The 18944-nt window shown below is 37.6% G+C and overlaps 1 protein-coding gene across 6 annotated transcripts in view; it reads right to left on the bottom strand.

Annotated features, from left to right (window-relative positions):
- The window catches only part of shi (dynamin-1 shibire), a 112865-nt gene that overhangs the window by 25161 nt on the left and 68760 nt on the right, over positions 1-18944 (bottom strand). For 5 of the 6 annotated variants that reach the window (XM_086971037.1, XM_086971034.1, XM_086971036.1 and 2 more), the window contains 7 exons: positions 17617-17677; positions 13935-14039; positions 9869-9988; positions 7081-7152; positions 3961-4339; positions 3189-3262; positions 2799-2959 (listed from right to left, as the gene is read on the bottom strand). In XM_086971037.1, the coding sequence (XP_086827163.1) occupies positions 2799-2959; positions 3189-3262; positions 3961-4339; positions 7081-7152; positions 9869-9988; positions 13935-14039; positions 17617-17677 (972 nt within the window). The remainder of the gene's footprint in view (positions 1-2798; positions 2960-3188; positions 3263-3960; positions 4340-7080; positions 7153-9868; positions 9989-13934; positions 14040-17616; positions 17678-18944) is intronic. The other variant, XM_022844346.2, reaches the window with a different exon arrangement.

The following is an 18944-nucleotide window of genomic DNA, read 5'->3' on the forward strand; positions in this document are numbered from 1 at the left end:
ACTCACTAGCACAAGAAAGATATTTCTCACGCTTTATGACTTAATGTTAACAAAATTTATTTTCTTATTATCCACCGTAATCGTAAAAGATATCTATCTTCTACGGTGATACTGGGTAATAAAAAAATGAATTTTGTTAAAATTTTGACAAGACACTTGAGAATTAAGCTAAATCATCCAATATGGTGCATGTACCACATTAGAGGAGCTGTTGCAACAGTTATCGAAGTACCTATGGAACTACTGACAACTCTACGGAACACTTACGGGCCTAGAAAGAGGAAGCAAATGTTCGTAATGGCGGCCGCGGAATCGATTGCACTGTTTAGGATTTCTGCCTAGACTCTGCTAGTGTCTACGGGCAACACGGCCAAGAACTCATTACGCACAACACAGCGAGTCCTAACATTAAAGGTCACTCTAACGCATGGCACTATCAGCACACACACACTCATGATTTGACCACATGGGGACCACACCTTGCAACTTAAATATAAAAGAGAAACGTCTCATGGCACGACTGGATAGAAGACGCTTAAGAAAGAATCATTGCCATAATTGGCATATGTCAAAATGAAATGGAACTCCACGCGCAAATTCACTCCAGACGCGGTCTTTAAAGACATTATCCTTAATATTGAGGTCTGGATCACACGGCCTGGCGGAGAACTTATCTACTACCTCAAGCAAACGCCTTCAAAATTTACCTGTTTAGGATAGGGAAGGACCCTTCAGGCAACTGTGTACCATACACGAAAAGAATTGAACTCATGACTTATCATACGCTAGCAGCGTGCTTGCTTATGTTTTGGAAATGCAGAAATACTGCGTTCCCTTGGTGATTAAATAAAAGGTATGCTACATCACTCGATTGCACGAATGTTAAGGTAAATGGGAGATCCTAGCTAGGGTGGTTTTGAAGGAAAGGATTGTCGGATCGGAAGGTGTCTGGCGGGCATACAGACATTTCCAACAGTTCTCCGCGGCCAGAGGGTTCACGGAGGATACGATTTAGCTCATTTGGTGAGGTACGAAACCTAACCAGAATGACTCCGCGTTGATTACTCGGTGGCGTAAGCCGCCCCTTCTATCAGCCTGCAATACCGTTGATCAATATCTAAGCTGACTGCGAATAAAGCTTTGAAAAGGAATCAAGAACTAGGGGACAAGGGTCTCAGCGGAAACAAATCAACTGTCAGGGTCAAGCCCACACTCGGCCCACATATGATAAATGTTTGGCTCGTACTTTTATTTTTATACTTTGATTTTTTTTTTTAAAGAAGACAAACAGGTCCATAATTTTTCGGAAACGATACTGTTTCTGGCTTGATAGGTACTTTCGGTTACACCAGTAAAACTATGCCTCTGAAGTTGCTTGTTCTAGAGAAAACATAAGCGCAAATTAATGGAAAAGTAGCCGTGTTGGAAATCACTGGCATATACATTCACACGCCTTTTAAGACAGATCACTTAATTTTGTACACGATAAGAGCCTTACTACAAAGTTCACCTATGTATTACGGCTGTTATTATCTACCTGGGAAAAATGCACATGTCGATCAATGTGTTAAAATAATAAAATAGCGAATCGACGATATAAAGATCCAAATTAAAGAAATCGACTTTTGCAGTAAAATATGACTGAGACTCTAATGGAAAAACAACGACTTCTGTAAAGACTGTTAATCATTTAAGTGAAAACACCTAGATCCTTCGTAAGACACGTAGCCCATCACGATGCTAGCTATTAGCTAATCCATGATAGCTGCTGGTTTGTATGTTTATAGGGTTTTTATGGGGAGCAACATTCTTTAAAAACACGATTTTTAGCCAATAAACGTGTTTTTAGAAGAAATACAGTTGTAAGTGGTTAGTACTTTTGCTTGCGCTATTAGCAAAGCTAAATAACGCCGATGTTGAGAAACGATGTTATTTTCGTATTCATACCTGAATTATACAAATCCAGTTACTCAGTCCGGACATCATACATCCTTAATTTTTAACTTTTTTCTGAGGCTGTGTAATCTTTAAGGGATCTTGCAGTTTGTGCTTTTTTATATAATAAAGAAACTTATTCAGTTCCGATTTTTCTTCTAACTACATGTTCGTGGAACCTATATGCATCAAACACTACAATAAACCCGAATGTGCTGTCCTTGACTAGCAAATATAGAGTAAAAATATTTAGTTGGAAGACGCAAGCCAAAAACTTTCTACATCATCTCTGAGCTGATTATGCCTGGATATAATAACAAGGTTGGAGAGGTGAAAAGAAATATAAGAAAACAAATACCATTTCTCGCAAAGCACATCATAAATTAATTCGAATCTACCGAAATTCTATAAACCTGCTTTTTAATATTAATAGAAAAAGAATGTCCCTTCATTACTTCGATCGACAGTTTTAAAGCTGTTTACATGATAGCATATAAGCTGTTTACTGATAATAAAATACCACACCGTTGGAACAGTCTAGGTATCTAAGTCGTAGAGATGTAAAACAAGTTGGATCTTATTAATACTCGAGTAATCTACATAACAGGGTGATCAACTGGCAAGTTACTGGCAAATGCTGCATGTGCCGTACTCAGTAAACAACATATAATCATGACTGCCTTCCTTCCTGTGAATGACCTAATTAAGTGACCTATGGTTATATTTAGGCTAAACAGTGTAGGCAATGATAACCATGGTAATGAATCCACGCCCGTGATGCTTTTTGACACATAATTAACAGCAAAGTATGCACAACAATTTATCTACAATTAATAAATCTTAAAAATAATGCTCAAACTTACGAGGGGGCAACTGGCCTCGGTCGGTTGGGTATCTGGGGAGGAAGAGGGGTGGGCCGACCCACGGGAGGTGGTGGAGCACTTCGGGGGCCCGTAGGACCCGCTGATCCCGGGTTCGTCGGAGGACGCCTGTTTCCGCCCGGTGATGTCGGTGGATCGGACGACTGTAATTTGAGCAAACAGTTTCTAATACTACTTTCTTTGCGTAATGTAACGGAGCAATTATTTTGCTACAACCTTCGGCTAATTACTTATTAGTTTAGAAATTTCGATTTTATATATATCTATATATATATATATATATAATTAGCTTAATAATGTGCACACATTACACTATATATGTCATTACTTGATAGTTACTTGTTGGAAGTATCGATTGTTCTGAGGACACACCTGACTGGGAGGCAGCCAGTCCTGTTTGACTGGCGGAGGAGCAGGGTGGTATGCTGTTGACATCGAAACATCGCCTACATGAAAGACGTTTCGAAAAATTATAATAATAACAATTAATATTACTGATCTACCGGAGCTCTTTTTAAGTCAGACTACTGATAATATAGTGTTTGGATATTTTTCAAAAAAGGTGAGTTATATTTGCGTTACACACAATATTTTTTAACATTTCCCCCGCGTTAAAAAAAATTCCATAGTTTTTATGCGTACTTTTGGAAAAAATAATGCGACCACTAATATCTGCTCATACGATTTGTCGTTAAATTTCACCAGTAGCTGTAACTACATAATGATTCTTTCCAATGTTATAGTAGAGATCACTGAAGAAAAACTTAAAAAATAAAGCCCGTAGATCAGAAAAAATGATATGTTTGTTTTACGGACTCTGCTTTTTGGAGGAAGTGCAAAGGAATAATGCAGATTATATACTTCTATCGCAAAGCGTTTTGTGATTTCTTGTTTTCATGATTTTTTGTAATTTGCCTCTTTCGGATAGTTATTAAAAAGCGTTTTTGTGAAAGCCTTTATGTACATAATGCTTATGTGTGTCACTTCACTCCAGAGCCTCCGTTCGCAATTAAGTAATAAAGAAATTATCATAAATGATGCTTATATTTTGCTACAAATACAAATCTATCAATAATCGATTGGTTTAACCACGTCAAGCACACCTGTAAGGTTAACACACAATAATGATATGTGTTAATCTTACCAATAATTTGTAAGGCCTCTCTGCAGGCATGGTACATGCGAAGCATCTCTTCTCGACGAGCAGCTTCCTCTGGCGATTCCTCCATCATCTGACTTTGATCTCCCGACGCGTATAATGCTGCCAACAGTTCGCCGTAAATAAAGTCCTTCGTGTTGTTGATACAAAGATACATGATGACTTTGGGAACGAGATCTCGGAATGTTTTGGTTATAATTTTCATGTATGAGTCCACGAGGTTGCGAATCGTCTCGACTTGTCGCTCGAGTTGTGGGTCCATCGAGCCCGAGCCCATTCCGCCCTCTCCGCCCTCCGTCGCTCCCTCCTCGCCCACTTCTGAACTCTGTCGCTCGGGGTATACGCCTGCTCGGAGGAACGACGCCTGGATACAGCGACAGTGTAAAAGTAAGCAAATTCAAAGCAAACAGTTATTATCTGGGTATATTATAGAGTGGCGATCGGGCTTATAACTGGTGAGAAACAAAATTAATGGTTCAGCATATCTGCGATTGCACTAGCTGCTAAAGACAGCAAAAAGGGAGTTTTAGATCAAACAGATATTTTAAAAAGTATAATAGATAACAAGTATGTAGCAGTACGAATCATGCGAATGTGAGGATTAAAAACTAGTAACCAGCTATTATGTACCCTTTGTAACATTTGTCCGTAGAGTGGCCTCTGGCTTTGCTGTTTATGTCACGTCGGATAATTACAATATTTTCGGACATATAGCAAATTTATGAAATAGAGCAACGGGAAATAAAACCACAGTTCCTTGCTTACACTTTTTAAAATTAATTTTGGATTATATTAGTAAAATAACAAAAAAAAAACTAAACTTGGAAATAATTGCTAAGCACTCAGTTAACGAAGGAAGTAAATTTTACTCAAAAATACATACGTAGAACATCAAACAGAATAAACCTTAGCTATAAAATAGTAAATGCAAAGGATTATAAAATAAAGCATGGTCAAAAGACATCGGTTAAATCGACAATTATAACACAGCCTTTTGCCACACCATTTTCCGATTATACTGGAAGTTATAAAAAGACCGCTTAAAAATAATATACGTATTACAACATCCAAGGAAGTGCGTATAATCTCGATTATACCTCAATTTTCAACTGGATCTGGGTTAGCCAATATTTTTAGCTACTCCACACTTTTCGAAAATAATAACTAATTATAATATATATAATAATCCTTTTTCTTATTCAATTGTGGGCAGTTAAAGTTACATTATCATGCGTTCCTAATCTCAACTTCGGTCTGATTTTCGTGTGAGCTGATGGTACTAGGGTCTATCTGCGCTCGACCGATTGGGATGGATTACATAAATATTTGAGTGAATTGCGTAAACGAGGATTGTAAAAGATTTCTCGAACATTATATACAAAGGTTTTTTCGTTTTCTTGTCAAATTTTGAGTTTCTAAAAAAATAGTTTTTTAGCACTTTAGGGGAAATTTCTGGACCAAATCGAAGTTTGAGAAAAACCGGAGTAAGTTTTACATAATTTACATACAAACTACAATCATTATGAAATGGCTCTAGATGTAAGAGTAAAAATCATTTCCTAAATGCGCCAAGCTTGACTTTTAAAAAAGTCAACGTTTTTTTCTTTTTTTTTTAATTATTACGAATCTTCAATAAAAGGATCTTGGCATAACCTAAATATACTTTTTCGTAGTCTACATTAGAACATCTTCTCTTGACACATACGAAATTGGATTTCGCCGTATAATTAGAGCTCATTATTCGTAAGTATAAGTATCGAATAAGTCGTTGTCGATTTGTAAGGGAAATTTTATCGATATAACGTAACCAGCTGGCGTTACAATTAGCAATGTTTCTCCTTATGTGTGTAATTTGTAATGAATGACAATTGAAGTACAATCAAAAACTAAATGGATAGGAAAGGCTCGTGCTAAAGCGAGTCATATTATGAGCCATTCAGAAACGACGTTCTACGCGTCTCGCATCACAAGGTCTCCCAGACGTTAGCTGGCCTTTGCCTACAATCCCTACACTTTCATAGACGTCAAATATATAGTTTCATAAGCTTATGCCAAAGTGGGCAAGCTGGATGTAAAAAAGGGGATAATATATATTCATATGCAGATTATATCATAATCTAACTTCTAGACTGGCCATAGTTGTCTGAATTTCTAGCGCAATGTTCTTATACTTAAAAGTCACAAGCCATTTTAGATATTGATGGCTTAGTTAATTTATAATTATGTAATAATGTAATTTCATTATTCTTATTATTATTATTATGTTATTCAATAAGTCATCATTACCAACAATAATAAACCTGCTAAGATTTTAAAGAGATTATGTAGCATAAAATATACACTGGGAGATAGATATAAGTCAAGACCCACTGGAGACAATCTGTCGCGAAAGTATATATTATTTCACATTTTTGTTATATCTCGCTAATTCATAACAACAATTATGCAACCATTGCAAACAGTACGGTACTGACAACTCCTCATGACTTTGGAAACCACTGAAACCAAGTTGACCCAAACTGCTTTTTTAATAAAATCTGTTCTCGATCTGTAACTGTATTTCATGAAAGGGCATTTACCTGGGGAACAGATGCTAAAATATGTTCTTTGGTCTTGTACGGTTGGTGGGATTATCAGGAACGTTAGATCCTTGTTCTTTCGGTTATCAGATACTCATCACTATTAGGTTGTTATAAACACAAGATTAGAAAAATTGCATGAAAGGTCATCTAACGTCTCGTCAAACTTTCACTAACGAGGTTCTTCACAAGATCGCGTAAACTTCCGAATGATTTTTAACACGTGAGCTTGCTGCGACAAATTTTAGAGGAATAAATATCTACTTCAAACGCTGATTTTGGTGACGTTCTGTCTGTATCTGACGCAGTGCAGTAAGTCCTCATGCCAATGATGATATCCGACGTATTTAACAAATGACTATTTGAGTGAAGTAAAAACAGATTTATGGGATAGCATGGGTATTGGTAGCTACGAATAGTTCCTATCTTAGGTTTGTATGGCCTTAGGTAACCTGTTCGATAGGCGTTTTTAAGGTATGATATAAAACAAGCTTTGCGTCCGTCAAATAGAAAGCGGCAACTTTACCTTCCATGAATCGACGTCCTCCTGACTCTCGCATGATAGCTCCAGTTGTTTGCAATCCTTGTACACGTTCCTCCAGGGTAAGCCGAACAAACGTTAGTTATGGGATTCAATGGGAATTGAACGGGTCAGCCACACAGCAGACGACGGTGCAAGACAACAATTGGTGCATGTTACAATCGAAAAAGATGATATGATTGAAATCACAAAAAAGATTCAAATAATGACAAGCATGTTTAGCAGATTCAACGAAAGACAAAGATAAAAACATGATTTCAGCAAAGCAGCAAAACATTTTGACAGAATCGATAGCCCGTACCCATTCGGTGTCATAATTTATTAAACCAGCGATGCCATCACACGGTGGAAAATAGAAAGCGAGAAAGTAGTTAAATGAATTATGATGCATGAATTTGTTATGGCAGAGGAGCAATTTTATTTTTTGAAGCGAATTCATTGTGTATTTTAGGCAGACGGTGGTTTAAAGGCGCATTGTAAGTAAATTCATAGAATAATTAAAATGTTTCAGAAGTCGGCGTATACATCCGTTTATGTTTAATTTGGTCAGTTAGTAGACGAGGTTGAACCGTAGGAGTAGAGTAGTCGTAGAGGTTATGGTGATATTTTTTTAGTATAGGATCCATGAGGATTTAGTTGAACGTTGCAGGCGATTGAAGAAGCAGCAGACGTGTGGCAGCAGATAAGAATCACACACAGCAACGACGACGACGACGATAACAACGACAACGACGACAACAACAACAACAACAACAACAAAATGACATGTAGGTATATTGCTGCCATTCGGATACGTTTCTATTACCAATACCAAATATAGCATTAAAAACCGGCTATGTGTGATAGAAATAACCTCAGTATTTAGTCAAAAGTAGTGGTTGAATATCTAGGGATTCATCGCATAGCTATACCTAAGTGAAATAACCTGAGTGAAAATAGGTGATGTCCATCGATGGTAGCAATACCTCACATTGATAGCCTAACGTCTACAAACTGGACTTTTTTTTATTTTGCAAAAATAACCGTCCCTCCTGATACTGCATGTACAAGAGTAAAACTTCTACGTATGATCGTTCCAATGGCCTTGCTTTGGTGTCAGAATAAAAAAGTGTCGTGTTTTAACTTTTTACGAAAGAAGCAAGGTAGAGAGCTTTAAGATCCAGGACTACTAGAGACTACTCTTCTATATTTTATTCTCTATCTACTAATCAAATAAAGTAGCAACAGAGAACTACTCACAAGTATTAGTTTGTCGCAAAATGATACCTATTCACATTGACTGTTCCTTTTTCATTATTTTTTTGCGATATATATTATTGGAGAGCTCCTTTCTTGTTGTTTAAGAATTTTTTCCTCGTGTTGTTCATATAGCGAAATTATGGAGATCGGGCTTTGAAGCAGATGCACTATTACCAGCTTAGAGGTCTTAAAAAAACAAGAGCAATATTCACAAATTATTCCTTAAATATAGTTTTTATTTTACAAATTGTGCCTGATAGATATTTTCATATTTTGAAAAAGTGGTGCATCAGTTCAAAACCCGACTATAAAATTTTACGCAGGTTAGGAAATAAGCTCTTGAGTTTTTGAGCGCCTTAACAGCGATAGAAACCTAGGTAGCAAAGCAACAGGAACTGCTTAGAAATTAGCGAAGCGTACAAGCGGTAGTAGTAATAGTGGATCTCTCTCCATGGCGAGATACGTACACGTCACTATGAGTAACAGCCACAAACAACAAAAAACACATCAGGCTTGTTTATGACAATTTCCTATAGTTGTCACAGCGCGCAATAAGTTTGTAAATAATAGTACATTATAAAAGCTTACACCCAAGATGAATAATTCAACCTTAATTCATCAAAGGCGCTTCATATGCCCTGCACTTCGGGATCAGGCTTCACACTGGAGCAATAAACAGATCACAAATTGGCCGTACGGAATCGGTATTTCATAATAAAGTCGTAACTCGCCCACGGTGGCTTAATACGCTAACCTCAATGCGATTAATTCAACTACAACTAGCATTTTAACCTAATACCGAATTCAATTTATCCAAACTTAATCAACCCTAATGAACGGAAATTACTAAAATCATGCTTATCGCTACAAATCAATCGTAATTAAATACTTTCGTAGCACCAGAACTAAAGCAACCCACTTCTATTGAAATATGAGTTACGAACTTAGAGTGCTGTAAAATCATCTCGAAAAAGATATCTTTGTATAACAGACTCATGTTACTTGGTCCGCATATTTTAATATCAGCTTTCCTTATATTCACCCATTATTATATGATTTCTGAAATTCACGCTTACAAAAAGTACGTATTTGCACCATAGTCACGGCTGCCAGTTCTGCTAATGCAACTCACTACGGTGGTTCATAAAAATAAATAAACACAAACTATTTTGACACTTTCCAATAATAACAAGTGCAGGTGTTGACATTATTTTTATGCAACGAAGACAACATATTTCGGCTCTTGTGTCGTTCATGTGTACCTCTGTACCATAACTGATCCCTCAACAAATGTTTTTGCTACCCTCAGACTTGAATCCTATTTTCACTACATTTAGTTCACTGACCAGCAGTGCAACGAATTACCTGGACATTTGGCGTTACGAAATGCTCTCCTACCAACTGTAGGATGCTAGATTATAGTTTCGTATTGCCTAACGTTTCACCATGCTTCTAGCAGCGAGAATAAATGTTTGAATAAACAATACATACTATGGGCAGGCTAAAAAGAAAATAGCCAAAGCCAACTCACTAACCTCTGATCTGGGTTGAACAGCGCAAAGGTGTTCCTGCGGCTCATGAATCCCGCTTCGATGTCCTTGATCTTCAGCCCGTCCAGCGGTAGCATGTACTTCTTCTCCTTCTCCTCTTCGTCCTGGTAACATAAGAACAAAATAATAAGGAAGCAGCAATTGGAGTTTTAAGCTATGTTAAGGATAATCAACACTTACTGTTTTGCTGAAAATCGCCCAGATCATCTTGTGTACGCAAACTGTTAGCCAAAAAAATTATTTTATATTATCATTAATTTTAGATCATACGTAAGGTTAATAGTTTCAACATTTACGTGACTATCTACATGTATGTGCAGAGAAACATATATATATATATATACCGAAACAAGTTCGACTGCAGTTGCTTTATGGATCGAAGAAGAACTTTAAAATTGTGCAACTTTTTGAACGCGGTTAATAATTTAAATATCGAAGACTACGCTTGATGGGAATAGGGTAAGAAACTATTTTGCACGGCATATATTGCCCCAAACACACGAGAAAGTTCCTTGGAGGATCCTGCAGGAGAAATCTAAGGCTTGGCAAAGTTGCCTCATATAAGGCTACAAACCTTCCAGAACCTGTTTTAGTATAATCGAGGGCTTTATGAAAATCTATTAAATATTTGATAATCTCATATCTGTTACGCTGTCATATCATTCACACCTTTCACGGCCAGTAGCCGCAAGAAATTTTACACTCGCTTACGATTTTCTGGTTTGCCTTATAATTACTAATTTTTTTCAAAAGCAGCATAAAAGGTACTAATGAATTCAAACACTACTAGCAGTAGCTACCGTAAACTGTAGCATATACAGATGGTAAAACCTCTTTACCGCCCAGACGACGGCCAGTTCTCAAAGTAGTACCTCTTCGCTTCCGAAGCCGATAGCCGCCTCCTGACGTACGACACCACAGGCTCCCCCTGTATTTGATTTCACGGTATCAAACGAAAAAGTGAATCCAGTATATAAAGCATCAGATAGCCAAAGAACAATGGCCTGAAAGCGTCAGGGGTACTTCGAGGACGCTACGCCGGTATGCAACGGCTGAGATGCGGCGAAGACCGATATGTGGCAGGGATTCGTCCACCAGTTCGCGGATTAATCTCTGAAAGAAGACCCTAGGTCGCTGGTGCAGTTTTTCGATCTAGGACTGCGTTAAGACTTGGGGAGAAACACTCTCGAACTTCTTGCAGATGAAGCAAGCGTTGTTAGAGATTATCTTAAAAGGGACATACGACGAACGATGGAATCTCTTTTCTACTAATTTAACCTCAGCAACACAGAATGATTAGTATACGGAATAATCTGTGTAATCCAGGACTACTTATCGAAGAAACCCGACACGGTTTGACAATGAACCTAATAAGAGCGCATGGTGGGTAACAGGGATGGGCTAAGGTTTAACAATTAGCCTTACAAAACGTGTGGTGGGTATTACGTATGGGCTACTGGCACATGAAACCACACTGCTGTTAAAAAAGGGTTCCGTATGTCGCGTTTCCGAAAACCAGGATTTGAGCTCCAATTGCGACATAGACGTGTGCAAACCGAAAGCCTTTGTTGGGACAGCGCTTTTGCTTGAACGACAATACTTGGCGCGTTCTCACTAGTCGCCAGTGAGTGTGTTCAAAGGAAATCGGAAGGTTCATAAATTCATGCTTAGTTTTTAACAAGCGTAACTCGTACCGTTCACGCGATTTATGCCAAGATCTCGGTCGTAATGTAACGACTGAGATCTTGGCACTGAGACAGCGTGCTGTACACCAGCAGCATGAGACATGAAAAGACGATGGTTGGCGAACAAGGGCATTAGCCCACTAATGTTAGCCGAACGAGACGAATTGATTTAAATACTTAGCAATAATAAATAATTCTGGAATATTTAGGGCGTAGCATAGGGCTCGATAGCGATAAGGTAATTATAATTCAAAGTTCCAAAGTATGTTTTTCCTGTAATGTCAATCCTGGTGCCTTTGCCTTTTGTTTTTCAATCTTAGCATTTTCAAGCTTTTCTCCAGGATTCTCCAGATCAGAAGATCTACAACGGTAACTGAGTCTTCCGGAGCAAGGAACTTTGGTATCTTGACCAAGAGAACTTCATACGGCAGCTTGTATTTATGGTATTCGTAAAGCAGTTTTCTTCACGTATTTGGTCGGAGACTCACAATATATCAGCTAGCGGCTAGGACTTACGCCCAAACAGCGTTTGAGTTAGCCGCTGTTTATTGTTTACATTTTTAATCGTAATTAACTGGGCCACTGCTACCTGAATACAGAACCCACCTATTAGATTGTCGCAAGAGGCAGGTCGGGGCAATGGGTGGCTTCCCTAAGGGAGTCTCCAGAAGGGGCTATATCCCCGCAGGAAGAAGCTACCTCTGAGGCAACGGTAGAAAGGGTAGCCGCGTCAGGTTGGGCGCTAGGTTGCTACAAGGAACACCCTATCCTCGTGGCACCCATTAATATCTATAGCGGTGTTAGGCTTTGAAACAAGAGACGGAAGCAAGTCTCGGGCGCCAGGGACTGACGAACAAGATTCCAGTTACCAAATTCGGAACTGGAAGAGGAAGCCCCTGGGATGGCAGTCCGAGGGAGCTAGGACCATTGGAGGACTGATAACGGCGCGCAGCAGCTAAGAAGGTAGCCAACTGGGAAGCGTTGCAACAAAGATATACGACTATTTGTAAACCGACTTGCGAGGGGTGACGTAATATTTCTGATAATTGTCATTAAATGTTACGGTCCAGAATGTAAACGATAAACAGCTGTTCGGACACGATTAAAGTAAGCTTTAGCTGCTAGCCGATATATTTTCAGTTTGAACAACGGTGTAATTCTTTACAGTTAGTATAAGATGCATAGGGAGTTGCCGGCTGATTTTGTCTCCCTGTTCCTGATTCGGTGGACAAGCTAAAGACTGTCGAGCCATAAACATAACATTGTGGACGATGAAAGGTTACAGTTTGAAGCAACGTCTTTTGTCGAAAATTACTATCGAAACGGAACTCATTAACGAAATACTGCAACAATTAGAAAACCACTATCAAAATGGAGAATCTGCTACGGTGATACTTCACCAAAATATATGACTTATTTTCCGCCAAATAGCTACCTGGATAAGTAAAACTGTCGAATCTGGAGTTTAGAAACTTAAGGGTAACCACTTTGCTTACAAATAGTCATTCTTATGCTTGCGAAGTAAAAGTGTCGTGGTTAAACCGCAGCTATAGACGATGGCGAGCTGTGTTGTAACATGTTGCAACGGTTTTGTGGCCGATATAAGGAAATCGGATGCAAACAACTTCTTGTTCCAATAAGATAGCACGACTTGCTACACCGCGCGGGAAACACTGTTTGAAATCATGTTCTAGAGCAATTGATATCGATGCGCAGTGACAACACTAAGAGGTCGTTCAGATCCCGCGATTTGACCCTTTTTTCCTGTGAGATTACGTACATGGCAGAAGAACAACGCCGAGACAATCTACGACACGAAGCACTTAGTGAAATGATTGGTGAAATTAGTGTTGAACCGTATATAGTTGTGATTCAAGATTATGCCAAAGGAATTGAATTAGGTTAGCGTTAACTTAAAGAGGGGTATCAAAATGAAGACGCATGGAATAATACCGAAAATCTAAATGTACACATCTTGAGAAATAGAAAACAAATGCCACCTGCACATTATATAAAAGAAACCCTGATATAGTAATTTTGGATTCTCATTCCTCGTGTGACAAAAGAAATTGCACACCAATTTTTAACACTGCACTGCAACTAAAAGTAAATACTAATCCATACCCACATCTGTTGGCAGATATGTACGTATCATGAAAAAATATAGGAAATGCCGCTGAACTCAAGCGTGTGATTTTACTCTAAATGACATTATCAAACAGTAAATCTGAACCTGTAGGTTGAATGTAGTTTGATCAAGAATGAGGCTTGTTTTCAAAGCGGCGTTAGCACAGCGTTTAACAAATTATTATTAGTATTGGTTGTATAAGAAGGCGTCATACATGCATGTTTTGCGGTAACTAACCTTGTACCAGGAGAGGCTTTCCGAGGTAAGGACGAACCAATAGTCCCTCGATCCTCCCTTCATTATTCCCAGGTTGTGAATGCACATGTAGCCCTTGCGGATCACCTGCAAAAGATTGGAAGAGAATAAGAAAAATAAAATGTACTTCGTAGATTATGTCGCCGCAGTAGCTACGAAAACACATTGTTTAAGTTAGCACAGAATACAGGCTCTTGAAACACGACTCAGTTAAATAGCGTCGATAATTTACGTAGAACACATGAGATTTTGATTTTTCTATTTACATACTGACAATATCATTCAATTGGTGGCTAATGTGCGCGTACGTGTCACACACTTATGGGCAGTTCCTCCTATTCATAAGAAGGAACGGCCTCTAGATACGTTTAACATGCTTTATAGCGCAATGCTTTTCTATTTTTATAAGCTTTATGGGCAACGAAAATTAGGGCTTTCTAAAGTACAATCGGTGTTTATAAAACTTATGTATCACGCCTGCTAAGACAAAGTGTGCTTGACTGATCGCGAAAGATAATATGGCAAAGAATTTTCAAGTAGTCATTCTCTAAAATCTATCGAATCTATCTACCTACTATGCAAGTAAAGCAAGCCTATCTGTTCGTTTTCAGTCGACACCGTAGGTCGTCGAATCTGGCGGATTTGATAAGAACGCTAAAGTTTCACCCTGGAGCGATGTGTTAGTGAAGCCGGTTGTACGAATACCTTTTCCAGCAACAAAGTTTCGCTCACCCATAGTGCGTAACGCTGATCCGGACCATATTTTGCTACTTGATTAACAACTGTTGAGAATTCGCTAAAGGTTTCAAGTATAGGTGGCTTATTGGATTTAGAAAAAAATTTAATTTTTCATGTGTTTACTTACTGCTGATTGGTTGAGAGTTGATAAAATATGAACTACTGCGGCATGTATGGTTTATGACAAAAAAAGCACTAATCGGAACGGGATCAACACAAACAAGTGTACGCATCAAAACCAATTGAAGTACGAAAACAACTTGCCTTACGAGATTGAATTTGGCAGGAACGCAAACTGGCAAGATGGTTCCACTAAAGGCATAAAGTTTATTTGGGTTTATATATGGACAACTTCTCTCCCTTTAAGTAACGGGACACATACAGTGTGTCAACGGATCACTGGCAACGAAGTAACGTAATATCGCTAAATAATTTCACCCAAGTCGTTTAATATTAATGTAGAGGTTTTTAAGGAAAGCCGTTAGCTATACACTGTGACGTTGTAGATTTTACTCATTCCATAAATGGCACCAGTCAAAATTTCAAGCGAAGCAGTTATTTAGTTATGATTCTGCGACCCAGAAAAGAAGTAAGTCAGATTGAGATTTCAACGCAGATAAAGAAAGGAACTGTATCTATATCGAACTCGTCTATTTAAAATAAAGACACAGAATATACAAACGGAGATAGATTGAAAATCCACATACTATTGTTTCCGGATCTTAATATGCCAATCAGGAACCTGAGCATTCTAATTTTTGAACGAGCATCTGCAATGACTGTCCCTCAAAAAATATCGTCTGAATAAAATATTATTGATTTTTTTTTGTCTTTTATAATAAAGTTTATTTTCTTTTTCTATTATTATGTTTTATAATAGGAGAGACCTATTTTATTAGGAAACTCGCAAACTATATGAAATAACCTACACGTGTCGTATTTCGACACTGCCTAAATCTGGAGTATGTATATGTAGTATCTGCAAGTATGTAGTAACCAACGGGTCCTTTTGAAAGAGACCCATTCGTTGATTGAACCCGTCATGAACTGAAGTTGACGACGAAATTGTGTTTTGAGCAACCGTTTGAAATTACATTAATCATGTCTTAGCATTAATAAGAGACTATTAATTTATGCGAATCAAACACCGTACTTCTGAAAACAGACGTCCTTTGAATAACAGATTGAGATATGCCAATCAGCTACAACCTGGTTAACAAGGGTTTTAACAGTCAAAAAGAATCACAAAGACTGCCTTACTCTTTGCATATGGAATATAGACAAGATGATGACCTTGTATTCGAAATGAAAACTAGCAAGCTCGACATTTGCATAACTGTAGTTACCGTCATGAAAGCCAGGGTTCCATTTTTTTTCCATCGGTATAGTTTAGGAGTTTTCTCACCACTGTCCCTTAAATTATTTTAGATGGTCATCTTTAAAGGACATTTCATAACCTTTCGCTTAGGAAAAAAGTGATAAAAAATTTACATGTACTTCCCAATACTGCTGCCATCAGAAACAACATCCAGCTACAAAATCATCGACAATTTAGGCACCAAATATTGTCCATACAAGACGCTTCGCACTACTCTTCTTTGTGATTGGTTAATTTAGTTGTTCTGACGCCGTTACCTTGACTTGGCAGGTATTCTACAACCGTGCTACGTTAATTAAATATTTTGTTTGAACGAATTTCCCAAAGCCTTATTGCGTTCCTGCAATTAATGCATGAATTCGTTTCATGCACACAATTTCCAATTTCGTATTAGAAATTGGAAATTTTACTCAAACATACCAACGGCCGTAACGGTCTTAAAAGACCAAGAACCATATGTAACATATCTAGTATATAACAACAAGGACAAAGCATCTATATTATCTCACGCAATGCGTAAAAATCTTAGTAGTTTAATATATATTTTAATATGCATTTTCTATGCGACGGATGGTAAGCTCGATCAATTTACTACATAGTCTTGCACTTAGTTGTAACTACTTCCCCCTAAATACAATAATGCCCCTATTTAGTATAGTATAAATAAATTCTCATTTCCTCCAACGTACTTTAATTCGTTTGTAATTCTATGTTACCATGTTTGTGAGCCAAGCACAGCTGTAAATTCTTCACTTATTGTAGAAACCTCTTCAGATATAGCTTAACATAAACATAATGTTCAACGAAACGCTCTGTGCTGTTGATGACCATTATATATGTTATGTATTGAATCTGTGATTTTACTGACTTCAAAAGGTAGAGTCGCTCACTATCCAGCTTGATTATCTTATTCTAATGTCAGTTAACATGGTCATTTTATAACGATTACAAAAATAACATTTAAAGATCTAAAACATAGCGAGCTGTTGATGAGCCTGGAAGAGTGGCAAGTGACGAGATGATGGCTCCGGCTACGACACGCTAAAAAAGATCGCCCTAACGTATCAATTCACGGTTACTATAGTGCGTATGGTACTTTACATCGAAAAATTTGATACACCTCTCCTATTTTTGGATCAGCATGTATAAAATATGCATTTCTCTATATGTTTCTAATTCGCATGGTTTAGATGCCTGAAATAGCTACTCAAAGATTATGGCAGCTCTTGAGGAATGGTTTCCACGTAACGCTCAAAAATTATTTTTAAAATAGAAAAAGATAAAAAAAATACTTAGTCGTTAGCTCTACGCTACTTTACAATATACAATACACAACCTATAATATTATCTCGTTTTTTGTGTTCGGGACAGTAATGATCGTTTTCTTTTCAAGTATCGACCTTTAATTGATCTGTTATTCGGGTCTGCCGAACCTATTTTATTTTATGTAACGTATATTTGTAAAAGTTTAAATTGTGGAAAGATGTCTACAGAGCTAGCTCCAATAATTCTACCTTAATAAATTTTAGTGTGTCATTTTACACTCACCTGATTGCCCAATTTCCTCGTTCCTTTGCCCTGTGTGGATGAATCCGCGGATTGCTGAGCGCTGAGGTATCAGAATACGAAATAATGTTGAATGAGTTACTTCACAAGGTATTTTCAAACCCACAGTAAATTAATTAGGAGTGATTGAGCTAAACAGAATAGATATTTTTTTAATTAAACCATGGCGTTTCAAAATTTCCTCATGAAATCTTCACTGCAAGATGTGTCGCTTATCTCAAGTCTTCAGCCAGCTATTCCTAATCTTATAAACTAGAGACAGCTGTCTACACTGCCGTACCAATATCTGGTTGCATTGTTATCTCCTTCGTTCAGTACAAATGTTAAGTCAGTAGATTAAAGATAAATAGTCGTAAGCTACTTCTTATGTGTTGTATTTAATTAGCTCACAAGGCGCTTTGTTAAATCAAACAAGCACGCGATAAAGTATGTTTACTTCAAGGTCTCTAATCGTGTGATACAGCGTTCGAGTACCTTGATTTAAGCAAAAAATCGAGCGTAGCGAATATAAAATTACTTCTAATTAACTTACTGCTATGATTTATTTTTGATAAAGATGCATCTTTGAAGTGATGACGTCAAGTTCTGATTTCAGTCAAATAAGAGCACCATTTTACGCCATAATCTATTAAATATAACTAAAATAAATATACTGACACTATCTGATCATGCAGGCCACAATATGAACTCATTAGGCACGAAATGGTGCGACTAACAACGCTTTAAAACGAAAAGTATTCATAAACATACGTAAGGGATTTGATTAGGAAGTTAAACTCGGAACTTTTAACGTTTGTTGTTTGCAGTCATATGCAGCCTCGTAATGGGAAAAAGGGTAGTAGAATGTTTGTAGAGCATATGAGGTATCCCACTGATATATTTTCAGTATCGAAAAAAAAAAAAAAATGGTTCTTATGCCGACATGAAAACTATTCTCAAAAAATACAATCACCGTTTTTCTTAAGAGCATAGCGTATTCAATAACATGGGGTTTATGAATGATAATCGACGACCATACAGAATATTTTGATAATGGACAGCTAACCTAGGATCCGCTCTGAAGCAATAACGTATAGTAAATAACAGAGCAATCGAAAAATAATGGATGATTCATCGAAAGAGCGGCAAGATTTCGCGCGGTCAGAGTGAAAAGCGGACAATTAAATTGTAAGCGCGAAATTAGAATATGTAAAAGTATATAACACAGTGAAAATAAATCGAAACGAAAAATGTCATCAATGCATGTATGAAAATATTAGCGCATATATTCTCATACGCCAGTCCAATCATTGCCGATATAATTATATTAA

Source organism: Varroa jacobsoni, unplaced genomic scaffold (assembly GCF_002532875.2).
Source record: "Varroa jacobsoni isolate VJ856 unplaced genomic scaffold, vjacob_1.0 scaffold_119, whole genome shotgun sequence".
Classification (NCBI taxonomy): domain Eukaryota; kingdom Metazoa; phylum Arthropoda; class Arachnida; order Mesostigmata; family Varroidae; genus Varroa; species Varroa jacobsoni.